A 17,010-nucleotide genomic window follows, 5' to 3' on the forward strand; every position below is an offset into this window, starting at 1 on the left:
GAAGCAAAATTACTTGAGTAAACAGAAAGTGCAATTGAGAAACTTCCAAATTGTGCAACAAATGACAGAGACAACTGACTACCTGGGCAATCACCCAAAGTCTCATTTGTAATGTTGAAGCAGCCAACTTTGGCTATGGCCTAACGTAACTAACATACCATTTTCAAAGGCAAGAAGCTTTTCAAAACTATCTTACCCTGTTTTGGCAGGGTATGACAGTCCTGTTTTATCCATTTACAAGTTCGCGGCAGCGGGGCATAGGGCATGGGGCTCTGGGCGCAGGGCACAGAGCCGAGGGAAGCCGAGGTAGTCTATGTCTGCAGCATTGGTGCACACAAGTGGCGTGGGACTTGCAGAACTGTAGTGGCTCCACGTTTAGGCGCTAAGTATTGCGAATTATGTCGGTAAGATAAATAACCAGACCAGCTCAAGAATAATAGTTGTATTTTAATGGTTAAAAGGGGGAAACTCATGCTACAAGAGTGGGAGGTCCGACATCCTATCTGTCCAGCAGGCACCATGTTCCTCCCAGTTTTTCTACCTGGTCTCCAGGTAGCCATACTCTAACTAGATGTGATTCGTTGATAGAGTTTCCCCATCATCCTTGCCTTATAAACACATTGATAGAATTTTTTTTAAAAAAATATTTGCCAACATTATCAACTACAATGAACTGCAATAGAGTTTTAAATTTTGATCAATTTTACCTTATCTTACTTCCTCAGTTCCTCTGAGATTCATACTCAGCCTACTTAATTTGAAGAGTAATTTCTGTCTAATTAGTGTGTCTATATACTCTTGGTTATTGTCATACATTGGAGCATATTCTGTCTACCAGAAGCCACACACTAATAAAAATTGATCTCTTTTAAAGATTTACTTATTCGTTATGTATGCACAAATTATGGTACATTTACACAATGGGATACTACACAGTGGTAAAAAAAATAAGGACATTTTGAAATCTGTAGGCAAATGGATGGATTTAGCAAAAAAAAAATACATATTGAGTGAGGTAACCCAAATCTAGAAAGACAAATATAATAGAAGGACTCTGTCATAAGTGACTTTTAGACACAAAACAAAGAAAAAACCACCTATGGTCCAAAACCCCAGAGAACCTAGACAACAGAGACACTAAAAGAGACATACATGAATCTACATAGAAAGGAGAAAAAAGACAAGATCTCCTGAGTAAGTTAGGAGATTGGGAGTCACAGGAGAGGGTAGATGGAAGGGTAGAGGAAAAAGGAAGAGCAGAGAAAAATGTGTAGCTCAACAAAACAAAATATCTCTCTCAGCTAGTGTTAATATCTTGTCTCAATCTCCTTTCTCCATACTGGGCTTTTGTCTGACATAAATTAGACAGGTCTGGTGAATATTCTCATGAGCACTGGACATTCATATGTGCAACTTCCCTATTATATCTGCAAAACCCTGTTTCCTATACTCATCCAGCTGCTTTAGCTACTATGCTCTACCAGACTGCAGGAAGCATGTAAGTACCTGTATTCACAGACAAGCACTAGGGAAATGAGGAATGATAAACACACATGATTAAATTGTCCCTTTAAAGAAAGAGATACATAATCTGTGTTCTGCCCAGAAGACTGAAAATGGGTGTGGCTAATAGCCTGGTGACCTCAGCACTTTTCATATGGCCATTACCGGCTCACCCAGACTCCTACGTTTATCTCAGTAAATCTATAGCATCATCCTTCCTGAAACTTCATCATAAACATTGTTAACCTTGAGCTTGCTTTCTTAGTTAATCTTTAGAACTCATTTTTATGGATTTGTCACTTGTACTTTATCAAATTCTAGATGTTGCCATGGCTTAATCTTTATTGTGAAACAGGATTAAGTTAATTATCACCAAGAATTAAGGACAGTTGTGCTGTTCTTAAATGGGCTTGAAATAAACTACCTGATATTAGACTTTAATTTGAAACAACACAGGCCACTGAGTCTTGTTGAACCAAATCTTCTTACCTCCCCTGCATTGACTCTCTGCTGGCCATGGTGATTGGCACAAACCTGCTCTTCTACAATGACCTCTGACACATGGGAAAAGGGTTTGCATTATAGATGTCGCATTTAGGGCTGAGCACTGCACAGTCTCTTATTCTCTATACCTTGACCAGTTGTAAATCTTTTTTTTAATTACCATAGTAATGAGAAGTAAATAGAAGTCACTTTAATATTATGTCACTTTGGCAGAGTAATAAAAGTCAACTCTTTCCTCTGATCTATGACTTGTCTAGCCCCATGTTCTTGGCCTAGATAATAATACCATGTGTGGATTCTATCTTGTGAAGTGGGGCTTAAATCCAAGAAAAAAGCAGTTGGTCACTCCAATGACATTCATGCCACTATTGTACCTCTGGGCTTATAGTTCTAGGCTTGCTAGGGTTGATGCTTGTGATGCTCATAACTAAATAAAACTGATGCTTATTTTTGTCTTCTGATAGCATATATGCATGTCACCTTCTAGCACTCTGAAAGCAAACCAGTGATACTAAAACTGGTCTGAAAATAATGGAAAAATAAAAATTTTTAAAAGAGAAACTTCAATACTTTTTGGAAAAATTACCATACAACTCAAAAACTGATATAAAAGACTCAGAGCAAAGAAACTTTAAAAAACAAGGAGAGGTTATTTAGGAAGTGCCAATTGCGCTAGTTATCAAGACTAGTATAAACAAGGAACTACTATAAATACAGAGGCATCAGGTTAGTGGAACACAGGAAAATCAACAAGGATGTAGTAAGGAAGTAGAATATTATTGCAAAAAAACATGGCATTCTATTATGAGGGAAGGATGGAGAACTATGAAAAAGTAGGGAAGGTCATGTAGAGTGAAAACAGCCTGAATCATGTTCTTGCTATGAGTTTGTTTTATTTGTTTGGTTTTTGTAGCAGGATCTGACTGCATAACACTACCTGACCTGAAAATCATTATGTAGACTAGGCTGGCCTCAAACTCATGGAGACAAGCCTGTATCTACTACCTGAGTAGCCTTCATGGACACAGATAGGTAATACTGTATCTTTATCTTACAAAATATGTAATAAGAAATAAAGATCTAAAATAGAATGTAATATCACAGTTTCATAAGTATTTTTTCACTTTATACCTTTAAAATATATTTTAAATAAGATACAATTACACAATTTCATCATTCTTTTTTCTCTCCAGCACATCCTAGATTCTATTCATTTTCAATCAGAGAATTTTGAAAAATAAGTTTTGTCATATAACATATTATGCAAGTATATGTGTGTGTATGTATATATGTATGTATGTATGTATGTATATGGGTTTTAAGTCCAAAAAGAAGGAGTTTGGTTTCACTGATGATATTCATGCCTCTATTTTACACCTGGGCAGATCTTGCCAGGTTTGTCATGGTTGTGATTTGCATACTGTGATGAATCCCAAGATCACCTTGTGTGTAAGTTTTCTCTGACTAAACCTTCTATTACTAATCCATGATTGCTGATTTTTTTTTTTGACCTGAGATGTCTGTGAGACAGGATGATTCTCCAAATATTTAACCACTCCCTAAAAGTCAAGAAAAATGCATTTTTAGGATGCTTTTGCTACATTCAGCAAATATATCATCTGCACAAAGTGGATTGAGGGGCACTGGGCTGTACTACATAGTTCAAGGACAATGATTTGTGTGCCGCATGCTGAAATAATTATGACATGAAATGACAATGCTCAACCTCCTTAGCGATCAGGGAAATACAAATCAAAACAACTTTGAGATACCATCTTACACCTGTCAGAATAGTTAAAATCAAAAACACCAATGATAGCCTATGCTGGAGAGGATGTGAAGTAAGGGGAACACTCAACCATTGTTGGTGGGAATGCAAACTTGTGCAACCACTTTGAAAATCAGTGTGGTGGTTTCTCAGGAAACTGGGAGTCAACCTACTTCAGGACCCAGTGATTCCACTCTTGGGAATATACCCAGGAGATGCCCAATCATACTACAAAATCATTTGTTCAACTATGTTCATAGCAGCACTATTTGTAATAGCCAGAACCTGGAAACAACCTAGGTGTCCCTCAATAGAAGAATGGATAAATAAGTTGTGGAACATATACACGTTAGAGTTTTACTCAGCAGTAAAAATCAATGACATCTTGAATTTTGCATGCAAATGGATGGAAATAGAAAACACTTTATTGAGTGAGATAACTTAGACCCAAAAAGAGGAATATGGTATGTACTCACTCATAAGTGGATTCTATCCATAAATAAAGGATATTGAGCCTATAATTCGTGATCCTAGAGAAGCTAAATAAGAAGGTGAACCTGAAGAAAATCATATAGCTATCCTCCTGGATATTGGAAGTAGACAAGATTGTCAGGGGTGAGGGTTAGGGGTGTAAGGGGGATGGGGAGAGACAAGGGAGAAGGGGAGGATTGGGGAGAGCTTGGGGAAATGGGATGGTTGGGATAAAGAAAGGGTGGATATGGGAGCAGGGAAGTAGATATCTTAATTAAGGGAGGGATTTTAGGGATGGCAAGAGACTTGACTCTAGAGGGGTTCCCAGGTCCAAAGATGTCCCCAGCTTGTTGTAGGTACCCAGGTCTTTTTCCCTTTTCTTCCTTGGCATTTCGCAGGGCTGTTTGACCTCTGACCCCTGGAGATTCTGCACTAGCACTGGCTTGAGGGTAGCTTAGAAAGAACTTGGCTGTCTTTTTTATGGTAATTCCACCTGTAAACAAGGTTGCAACTGCGGGCCCTACACGCCTCCCACGCCTGCCTCCCCCCCCCCCAGCTGATTCTGCCTGAGGCGCTGGGAATGTATCAATCTATTCTACTGCTCCTAATGGGAGGGGGCCATGCCCTTTTGAACCCTCTTGCCTCCTGGTATAAATACCCGACTTGAGTTTAATAAAGGGCTTTTTTTACTCTTTGGCAAGCGAGCAGGTCTCTTGTGTTTGTCTGTTTAAACCCTTAGGACAATCGTCCATTCTCTTGGCCCTGGTTCAGGGCCAGGCTCGTGGATTAGGCCTGGGTATCCACAGAAAGTGCGGAGGCTTACAGCTTGTTCCAAGAGGGTGCCTGAACTGGCCTTGTCCCATAGCCACACTGATGAATATTGTGCATGTCACCATAGAACCTTCATCCGGCGATGGATGGATATAGAGACAGAGACCCACATTGGAGCACTGGACTGAGCTCCCAAGGTCCAAATGAGGAGCAAAAGGAGGGAGAACATGAGTAAGGAAGTCAGGACCATAAAGGGTGCGTCCATGCACTGAGATGGTGGGACTGATCTAATGGGAGCTCTCCAAGGCCAGCTGGACTGGGACTGATGGAGCATGTGATCAAACCAGACTCTGTGAATGTGGCTGTCAATGAGGGCTAACTGAGAAGCCAATGACAATGGCACACTGGGTTTTGATTCTACTGCACGGACTGGCTTTGTGGGAGCCTGGTTTGTTTGGATGCTCACCTTCCTAGAACTGGATGGAGGGGAGAGGACTTTGGACTTTCCATGGGTCAAGGAACCCTGACTGCTCTTAGGACTGGAGAGGGAGGGGGAGGGAAAGTGCAGAGAGTGGGAGGGAAATGGGAGGTTGGGATGAGGTGGAAAATTTTAATAAATAAATAAATACATGAATGAATAAAAATAAAATAAAATAAAAGATTGTCCTCTTTCCAGTATGTCCATTAAAATACTAGTGGTAACAGGTATCTGATGAGCTTTCTTTCTACCATCTCTTAGGATCCTTAACCTGAAAGGGAGGTGTGGATGAGTGACTTATCATTTTCTCATGGGATGTTGTATAACTTTAGTGGAACATAGACTCCTAGGGAACTAAATATAGGCCTTTTAGATGAGAAAATGCCCAAGTCTGAACTTGTACCTTTTACGTTTTTTTCAGAACAGCCTCTAAGTATAGCCACATTTCCTTGTGTCTATGGGAATTTCTTACTTACCAAGTTGAAACCTGAGAATGCTGATGGGGGTGAGTCCTCACTGATTACTTGACAACTGCTTACTGGAAGTGATCACTCAGACACACCCAAACAGCTCACATGGAGAGGGGTATTTAACCAGTGCCCTTTCCTTATTAGTTTAGTAAAATCTTAATATTCTGGGCATCGGACATTAATACACCACCCTTCTGCCTAGTTTCTGAGAGATTTATTCATTTATCTTTATACTTAAAACAAACAAGTTCTGTTTCTGCCTTTCTGAGGATTGAGGATCTGGACATCACTAAAGAAATTGCCAGCATGGTGAGTCTTGCCCTGTTCTATAGGGAGCAGGTAGCTCTGTGAAACCCACAGGAACAGAAGCTCGGTGTTGGTTCTTGTATGTGGGATAGAGGGATAGCTGGTACCAGTGGTTCTCACAGCAGTAAACTCTCAACTCAAGAAGATGATGGACATATTTATGAATCTATCCTTGAAGCCTGAGCAGAGAAAAATTTGTTTTGACTCTTGCAAATTATAAAGTAAACTTTCTATGTTTAAGTCTAAATAAGTAGGAGAGAAGCCTGGTTATTCTGTCTGAGGAATGCAGGGGATCCTGGTGATTGTGGTGAGTGACTGGACAAAAGAAAAGGAAGTGACATGAATGAGCTTCCAGGAAACGGCATTAAGTGAGTAAGCGTGGTGGATTTTAGACTGTGTTGTCTAGTGTTATTGCCATGTTAACATTGCGAGTGCTCAAGAACGTGCGCAATAGAAAATTTCTCAGATCCACAAACACATGTTGTCTTAATTATCTCATGTGCATATTTAACATCCTCCTCCATTCCCTTCTACGCCAGTTAAAACAGCAGTGTTCCGCTTACTGTAAGAGTTCCTTCTTGCTGAAAAGTTATTGTTTTGGTTGCTTGACTTATTTCTGTTTACTTTTTTTCTGGTGAAATATGGAGGCAACAAAAGGGAGATTTAAATTGAAATTCATTTATATTGATTATTTTTAAAGTATTTTAAATAGTCTTGGTAAACCCCGGTATAAGTCTTTGGTATACTTGAACTTAACATCTTTTTGTTGTTGTTGGGCTATTTTTTTTTCCTTCTTGCTTGTTTGCTTTTTGTTTTTCAAAAAAGAGTTTCTCTGTGTAACAGCCCTGGTCATCCTAGAACTATCTCTTGTAGACCATGCTGGCCTCGAACTCACAAAGATCTGCCTGTTTGTGCCTCCCGAGTACAGGGATTAAAGGCATGCACCACGACCGCCCAGTCAAACTTAACATTTTAAATGTTGATTTGAGAACTCTACCCATATTAGAACAATATTGCTAAGTTTATCAGTTAAATAGACCAAATTTCTAAGTATTTTCAGATATTTTCACCTTGTAGTAAGTGCCAAATACTTCTGAATCTACTATAAAATTCAGAGAAAGGCATTTTTGTTTCCAAATTCACAGGTATGTGTACTCTCTCACACACAGGAATGTATACGATGTATATACATGGATAAATGCATGTGCATGTGGAACAAAACATTCCATGATACTACTTATAGAGTCTTGAACAAAACTACTGTAAGAAAATATGGTGCAATTGTAATATAAGATAAATTCCTTATTAAAGCTGCTATCCCTTTCTAGGAAAAGAAAATTATGTTCTGCAACAGTAGTTTGTAGTGTTAAGTTATTTAAAGCTACACACAAACACATATATACGCACATATATAATTATTTTCTTCATGTATTATACAGAGCAATTTGTTTTTAATTGTTCCACTACATGCGTAAATGTTTTGTTACAATATTTAGGTGCATGGCTTAACTAAAATTTGACTGCTAACACTTGACTAGCTGGGTCATTTATGAACAAGCTAATAGAGAACATTTTTCTTGACTCTGTTGGTATCACTTCACTTTAATATATCTATCCTACATTTTGAGACAATAAAAACTACTTATCCTTATGTCCTTTCTCATGTTTCCCTCAACCATACTGCAATATGTTCTTTTCTTATCTCTGTCATCAGGGTTTTCAATATTTTGGTAAATAATATTTTAATTAACTCATTAAAAACTAAACTCTCCTAGGCTACAGAGAAACCCAGTCTTGGAAAACCAAAAAGAATTTAATACATTATATTTTATATTTTCTGACAATTTTTCCATTATTTCTACCCCTTAACTGCTCTAGTCTCCCCGACAACCCTTTTCAATTTCATAATTTATTTAATTATTAATGCATAAAAGCATATATTTATGTACATGCATGTGTTTGGGCATCGTTTGTATGTGTATGTGATCAGAGCTGACATTTGGGATCTGATAATTGTTAGAAGCTTTGGTTCAACACTGGAGAAGATTGATGCTACCTTTCTTTTATTTTGTTTTATGTTTGTTTTGTTTTTCTTTGAGACAGGGTTTCTCTTTGTAACAAACCTAGTTGTCCTGGAACTAACTTTGCGGACAAGTTTTGCCTCAAACTCACAGAGATCTGCCTGCCTTTGACTCCCAAGTACTGGGATTAAAAGTGTGAGCCACCACTGCCCACCTCCATTCTGCCTTTTGTAATAACATACTTAATGCATGTAGCTCTTCATTGGGGGAAAGGTGTGTGAGAGTTCCTCCATTCAGACTGTAATGTAAACCAATGTTGCCATTATGAATAATTTTTAGGAAGCCATGTTATTAAATTTTCATGATATGCCCATGTGCCATATAAAGAAGACGCTGGCTTGCACTAAACAGTGTGATCATCTGGCTCTTACATTCTTTCTTCCACTGTTTTCGCTGAGCCTCGACTCAGAGATTGTATTAGAGATGCAACAATTAGGAATGAACACTCCACAGTGTTGTCCTCTTGATCTTTTTCAGTTATGGATTTAAGCAATGCTTTCATCTACTGCAAAAAAAAAAAGTAGCTTCTTTGAAGAATGATGAGAGCTTCACTTAACTTAGGATTAAGAATGGATATTCAGAATGAAATACAGTTGGAAATTATACTGGTCCAAGAAAATACAATAGTTGTTTTTCATCTAGGGACCATGAGCTCACCATCCAGTAGCTGGCTAGGTTTTCAGTACTGGATATGATTTCCCTCCTATTGAGAGGGCCTTACGTCCAATTGGACAATTGTTGGTTACTCCCAAAATACAAGTGCCACCATTGCCCCATTAGGAATATTTTCCTGTGCTGGTCATTGCTGTACATATGCAACTAGGAAGGAGTATTAATTTCTTTTCTCTTGTGGAAACTAGCAGATTAACTTCAAATGGATTGAGAGCTGGTCCACAAACTCTTCAAATGTTGTGATTCCAGGCATCTAGATTCCAACACAAAACCACAAATGTGAACAACCAGGAGAATATAACTCTTCTGAACACAGTAATACCACTGTAACAGGCCACAAGAAAAGCAATTTAGTCAAAGCATGAGGCAAAAGCTTTAAAAAGCAATTTTAAATATGTCTGAGGCTATGAAAAAATTCTTCATAAAGACTGTGAAAATATAAACAGTTGAATGAAATAATGAAAGCAATTCAAGATCCAAAAGTAGAATTTAACAAAGATATTGAACCATTAAAAAACCTAAACATAAATAAAACTGGAAATAAAATACTCAGGAAGTCTACAAAAACCTCAGATGTAAGTCTCACCAACAAATTAAAAGATATGGAAGAGAGGATTTCAGAACTTAAAGACAAAGAAAAAAAATTGAATACCTTATCTTAGTCAAAAAAAGTTAGATACAAAACCAAATACAATTAAGAGTTGTACAACACAGAGCAATGTGGAGTGTGTGTGCGCATGCGTGCATTCGTGCATGTGTGCGTGTATGTGTCCCTGTTCGTGTGTATGTGCATTTGTGTGTGTGCATGTTGCACGTGCATGTGAGTGCACACATATGTACACACGCGCGCGTGAGTGTGTGCATGTGTTTGTGTGTGTAGACCATAAAGCTAGAAAAGAGAACATGAGAAGGAAGGCATAAGTTTTAAGAGAAGGGAGAAATGGTAATGATGGAGAAATACACGTGACAAGAAAGCAGGGCAGGGACAATCTTGGAGAGAAGACAGCAAACCTGCAAGAACGGGTGGGAGGGCACAAAGGAGACTTCATGGCAGAGAATGACGAGTAAAGTATATAAAACATACTTACAGATTGGGGCTCATCATCATTGTTAGGATAGCTGAAAGAGATGCTGAAGGTTTCTGTGGATGTGAATGTGTTATCATTTCAGGGAAAATTAGAGAGCAAAAACCTGTGAATAGAACTAAAGAGAAAAAGTTCCTGTATTCTTTGTGACTTTGAAAATTATTATTGAGGTATAAAGGAGAACAATCTTTTTATTTTTCCTTTATAAACAGAAGAAGTCATGCAAAACATCTGCTGCTACAGAAGACACACTACCTGAGACTATGTCCCAGCTTAACATAGAATCACCTTCGAGCACACCTCCTGCTGATGATCAACATCAGACTGCTCCCAGCCATTCCCTAGACCTTGCTGAGAGTCTCCCTACTCCAGCTCCAGGCCTCACTGTGAGTCAACTCCAGATTCTTTTCTGGAATGCACCAAACTCTACTAGCTATTCTCATCAAGTGTTATCATTTCCTGTTTCCTTTATGATATCTTCATGATATAATCACAGGGCTTATAACCTTGCAAGAAGTTCTTTCACTTCCCACAAATTTATTTATATCATGTGTTCATTCATTTATTGAGTGTAAGTTTTCAGATACTGCCTGCAATTTATATAAATCTACTCCTCTACTGCATTGTGTCATTTCATCAGAACACTGGATGTGGTATATCAGAGCAGCATCATGTGGAGCATGAGGTCCTTAGACACATCTAATTATTTGTGTTCATAAATAATAATAGTAATGTAATTAGAAACATTCATAAGTCTGGAAAAAACACAATCTTATTTAATAATAATTTTCCTTTGAATGATCCCAGCTTTATAAAACAATTTTCTAAGAGGCTTTAAATTTAGAAGACTGGTTCCCTGCTTGATCATAAACATGCAAGGCAGTCAGCAATCCTGAACATCACACTTATATTGAAATGTTCCATGGCAGCTTACCTTTACTTTTAAGACAAAATTTAGAATAAATTTGTATATCTTGTATAAATATATAAGAAGTGTATTGAAGACTATTGATATTTCTCTTGCAGAAAGTTTATTTAAGCTGAGTTTTGATCCCTATAAAGATTTTAACTTAAATAGGTATTGACATGAGTCCTAATTGGGTTTTGTACATGATAGTCCAGCAAGCTACCGGTTCATAGGTACCTCCGAATATTGACTGTCATCTAGGCTTTTTTGTGATTGGTGTAATAATTTTTTTCTCAGCTCTGTGGGACCCCCTCCATTTTAAATTGCTCTCCTAAAATTCAGAAATAGTGCAAGAAAGACAGCTGTGGTAGTTCACAACTGTAATCCTTGCGTTAAGGGGACAAAGACAAGTAGGCCTCTGTGGGTTGTAGACAAGCCTAGTTTACATTGTACATTCCAAGAAAAATAATGAGATCCTGGCTCCAAAAGAAACGATGGGAGGTAGGAAGGAAAAAAGAAGGAAGGAAGAAAGGAAGGAAAGAAGGAAGGGAGGAAGGAAGGAAGGAATGAAGGAAGATAATAAGGGAGGGAGAAAAGGAGGAAGGAAGGAAGAAAGGAAGTTAGGGATGGAGGGAGGGAGGGAGGAAGGAAAGGAGGAGAGAAGGAAGAAAGAAAGGAAGAGAGGGAGAAAGGAAAGAAGGAAGGAAGGGAGGTAGGGAGGGAGGGAGGGAAGGAAGGAGGGAGGGAGGGAGGAAGAAAATAAAGGATTTATTATCTATCACCACAACCACAGTCCCACTTTTAATGTTTACACTGGAAATTGTGTGCATTATGAATTATTTGGTGGTATTCATAATAGCCCACTAATTTATTTTATACATATCCTAAAACTTTCTAATTAATTTAAATCTAGTCATTGCTGCTTGCTTACTTATTTACACATCACTACCACTAACTATATCACTTTTTGATTTTTATGTTATACTAGTTGGTTATACTGATGGAAAAATCAGATCCAAGTGAATGCTAATAACTAATAGTTAATGACTGTGTGTTACATGTTGCTTGGATTATTTGCATTTCCTTGGGTCTATGAAGACAACTCTATCTCCTTGTATGCAGGTATCCAAGCTTATAGCTTTTCCTTACTTTGCATATTCTGTCTTACAGTTAGGCAACCTTCGATTCATTGAAAAACTCTGTATTACTCTGTGATCTCAGAACACTGTACAGAAAAGAGATTAGAGGTCTATCAATATATCTCTGTATTATAAACACTGATATTGAGAAAAAATCTCTAAACATTAAGAACATGACTCTAACCAAAGGACCTCTACCTGAGCCTGTTTGAAAGAGGTAGTTGTGAGCCAGCTCATGTTGGTTTTGATTATTTAATAGGAACAGGTTGGTATCTTCAGAGGAGACATACTTTGATTTGTACCCACATAATAACTTAACAAACTTCAGTTGTATGTTTTATATATACTTTTCTCTACTCCAACAATATTTAATTTCCCCATTTTATATTCTGCTGTCAAAAGAGAAAAGGATATATTTAAATTAATTACAATTTCACTTAAGTACTTCAGACAATTGCTCTTAACAGTCTCTGCTGTACTCATGTTGAACATCTTGTCCACAATAAAAAGATTCCTCTGATTTTCAGGGAGAGTGTTCAAACTTCTGTGGCTGAAGCCCATTGCTTTAACTCATTACTTTTTTCCAATGAAAGAATTTCTCTTTACCTTATCTGTAGTTCTATAAATACATACAAATCTTTAGGACAAATATGGAGATTGAGATTTATCTCATATGAAGGTTAATTTTTATTTGTTGCTAAACTTGCAAGTTTATATCCCTGTGTTTGTTTAACCCAGAACCAAAAGACACAGACCCCAAGCCAGAGCACTACCAGAGGAGCTGTTGCCCAAAATGAGGCCATGACCGTGACAGTGCTGGATGTATCAGAGCAAATTGAATATGAGTCAAAAGAACATGAAATAAAGTCTATGTTTCATGCTAAAGTGGCGACTGCGAACAAATATTTCAACGTAAAAGTTTTCAGCCTCAAACTGAAAGAGAAGTTCAAAATAAGGAATGTCATCAACATTGCCAATTATGTCCAGTTCAAAGGAATCCTGGTGATAAATAGAAATTCCTCTGTGACTAAAGTTGGTTACAATGGAGTGATCGTAGTTCCCAACAGAACAGCAGAGGAAACTCTCATGATTTCTGATATTAACAAGATTGTATGTAGAGCACCATTTTATGGGACGCTTACATTGAACAAGGTAATACTTAAAACTTGCTTTTTTAAAAAAAATTTTCTTTTATAACACCTTGAATCAAATATGGTAACTTTCCAGTCACAGTTTAAATGATAATGTAGAAGCACAAGATTCTTGACTATGGGTGGAAGGTGAAATCATTCCACATATGAGAAAATAAGAGTGGGTGACTTATTCATAATTCTTAGGATGTCTCTGAAAGAGCACCAGAAAATGACTTACCAAGAAACTTTATTTTGCTAGTTAAAAATCAATGAAAAGGAATGGTGCAGGTCACAGGTCAGGGTCATGTCAACAATCTCAAATTTTTTAGATATACTATAACTATACAATGCTCGTTATTTTTTTTCTATACATCCTGTTTCTACAGATTCCCTGAAAAGGGGTGAATGTTGATTGTGACATATATTTGAAGCAATAAATGGATGAGTGACATCCTCACAAATTCAAAATCATTCAAAAGAATGGATTTATTCACTCTGCAGATAGAAGGTTTAACCATTTAGTGTTGACTCATATCTTATTCAGTTAGTTAATTATTTCTGAAGACCTTAGTAACAAAGAACTACTTATGAAATAACCTTTAGAGAGTAAGTAAATCTAGTTTTCTTTTTTACAAATGAAAATATATATAGATATTTCATTGGTGCATCAATCCCCAAATTACGAGTATTGAGTTTTTAAAAAAATGACAGTCTTGGTGAACTCAATAAATGTTTTATAAATTTGCCACTTTTAAGGCTCTTTAGTTCATCATCTTTTAAAAGCTCTTTTATATTTTAGAGCCGTTACTTTATAGCACACTCCTTAGCGACAATGCTTATAAACACAATACAGTGACTGTGAAAGTCAATACTGTATGATTTGGGGACTTTGACTTTCTTAGACATGATAATGGGAAAAGGTAAGAAAATGTATAAGGTCAATATGAGTGAACTACTGGAATCTTACCTGTTCTGGAAAATCCCTATAATCTATTGAATGAATGAATGGTAGAAGAAAATGTCCGTTCATCCTTTTATAAGAAGAGGATACATTGATGGTTGACTGAAGTTCTGATTTCTGAGATTTATCAAGATGATTTTTGGAGAATCCAGACTGTTAGGAATAGAGAGTAGTAGAAAACAGGAAGAACATTTATTTTCGTAAAACTTCCAGGCAGAAATCTTCTAGATAAGGAAAGTAAATAATTGTAGTAATAAAAGATAATTCTTTGGGAAGACTTTAACAAAGATGCCTGTATGCCCATGTCTGTAACAGGTTCAATATTTCCCAGTGATTTTTGAAAGAGAAAAGACTGTTTTGAGTGTATACCAAAATGAGATAACTTCCAGAAACAGAATGTTAATTTTACTTTTGCAGAAAAAGGTGTACTCAAAAAACACAATCTATGAAATGATGGACGAGGGCGATGAAGATGAAATTATAGAAGTTGTAGGGAGAGGGAGATGCTTCAACATCAACTGTGAGAAAGGAGACAAACTACAGCTCTTCGACTTTGAACTGACAAGAACTAATAATCACGCAAAGCTGGTGTCTGGAATTCACAGTTTCATTAAGGTACAAAGTAGAGAGGGAACAGATTTACCAAAGCAGAAATTCACGTTTTCTTTAGGATCCCAAACATGAACATTTTAATGTGTTGCATAGATAATTCTGTCTCTGGAGGGGAGAATTGAAATGATATCCTTACACTCGTTTCTATAGGGAAATTTTCAAAAATTTATATTGAAGTAATGATCCAAAGATTATTGCATGTATGGTAAATAGCAAGATGTATGAAGAAATTGAAATGACATGGAAGTACATTTGAATAGTGATCAAGAGCAAGAGTTTTGAATAAGTCAGATGTGATTTGAATGGCAACTTCAACAATTAGGAGGTGGTTGGTTTCGCGGAAAAGTTTAACTCTTATTCTGAACTTTAAGGGAAGAAATTCCTATATATTTGTTAGTTCACACAGTGTTTAGCACATCTTAAGAAGTGAGTATACTATTTTCTTAATTGGATATATACACTAGAGAGAGCAGTCTAGGAAATAGAAATGTCATGAAAATATACCAAAGCATGGATCATCAGTATTAATTTCACTACACATGAAAATATCCAGCCTACTTGAATAAAGTCATGTTGAGCACGAGGAGCCTTCTCTTCAAGGACCACATAGTTGGAAAGAGGTGGCTCAAAATAAGACAATACACTGAAGAAGATGTAGCAGAGAAGATCAACAGCCTTTGAGAGGGCCAAAAGTCATATAAGGCTATTGAGGCCAATAGACAAGAATGGGTGGACTGGAGAATATATAAACAGTGCTTTAGCTCAAATTGCTAGAATCTGATAGTATCTCTCACTTTGTTGTTCAAGGTCATCAAGGTTGAAAAAAAAGAAAATATTCCTTCTTCATCCAAACCCGAATAATGAAGAAGGAAGTGGCGACCCACAGAATTAATTCAGTGCTTTCAACAGTGGAGTTTTTAAAATAGAGACACCAAGCAACTGGAAACAAGCAACAGCTATAGTAGTACATCTGAGCATTTACGTGTTGTTACCTAACCTGTGATTACGTATTTTCATTTATAATAGGCTTTACTCTGTTTTTCTATGAAAATAACACGTGAGTTTAATTTTTCCAGTGTAAGAATAATAAAAATTTCTTTTGAAAAGGATACAAACATTCAGTCAAAGTAGTCATCTACACTATGTGGAAAGAATTTTACCTACTGTTCTTCTGATACAGGGCTAATATCCAAAATATATAAAGAACTCAAAAAACTAGATAAGCGATAAAACAAATAACCCAATTGAAATTTGGCTAAAGATCTAAGCAGAGCATTCTCAAAGAGGAAATTTAATTGGCTGTGACACACTTAAATGTTCAACATCCTTAGGTATCATAAAATGCAAATCAAAACTATTTTGAGAATTCATCTTAAACCTGTCTGACCAGCTAAGATCAGTAAAACAGGTGACAGCTCACACAGGTGAGGATGTGGAGTAAGGGAATAGCCATCCATTGTTGATGGAGGGCAAACTTGTACAACTTATTTCAGTTTCCTTTAAACACTTTTAATGCAATTCAAATTTTTAGATATTTTTGTCTGGGAAGTCTTTTCCAGACTTAAAACCACAAGATTGTATCCTTTTTCTCTTTTAGCAGTTTACTTCTTTCCCTTTTAGCCTGTTAACTGATTTTTCCATATTTTTAAAATGTAAAATGGGATTTACTTTAAAATGAGTATGAAATTTGTCTCATTAAAGTGACTATTATTGGTAAAATATGCTTGAATAAACTGTCCTTTCTCCACTTATTTATTGCTTATTATTTTCCAAAAGCAGCTTTCTAGATTCTTTACTGTATTTGACCAGCATTTCCTCTGTATTTTAAATGCAAAACTACATTAAAATTGATTGTCTTTACAATGTTACAATTTTAATACGAAATGTTATAAGTTTTCAATATTTCTACATATAAAACTCAACATATAACATCTGGCACACCTTATCTTACAATCACACAGAAAACAATTGTTAAAAATCAGTTTCTCACATAATCTAAGTACAATAGACTAAAATACGTCTAGAAATAGCCTTTTAAATTTTGATCAATTTTACCTCTTTCTATTTCTTCAGTTCCTTTGTTATCTGTACCTATCCCATACCCAGCTTACTTGATTTAAAGAGTAATTTTTGTCTAATTAGTGTATCT

The 17,010-nt window shown here is 36.6% G+C and overlaps 1 protein-coding gene across 1 annotated transcript; it reads left to right on the plus strand.

Annotated features, from left to right (window-relative positions):
• The first annotated feature begins 6,104 nt into the window (after positions 1 to 6,104).
• Positions 6,105 to 16,612, plus strand: LOC148121994 (interferon-activable protein 205-A-like). Its single transcript, XM_087906106.1, has 5 exons — positions 6,105 to 6,274; positions 10,322 to 10,495; positions 12,894 to 13,307; positions 14,667 to 14,864; positions 15,669 to 16,612. Exons 1-5 carry the CDS (start codon positions 6,272 to 6,274, stop codon positions 15,720 to 15,722), a joined length of 843 nt encoding a protein of 280 aa, XP_087762232.1. The 5' UTR covers positions 6,105 to 6,271; the 3' UTR covers positions 15,723 to 16,612.
• The last annotated feature ends 398 nt before the right edge of the window (positions 16,613 to 17,010 follow it).

The sequence above is a fragment of the Myodes glareolus genome, chromosome 5 (genome assembly GCF_982192425.1).
Source record: "Myodes glareolus chromosome 5, mMyoGla1.1, whole genome shotgun sequence".
In the NCBI taxonomy this organism is placed as follows: Eukaryota; Metazoa; Chordata; class Mammalia; order Rodentia; family Cricetidae; genus Myodes; species Myodes glareolus.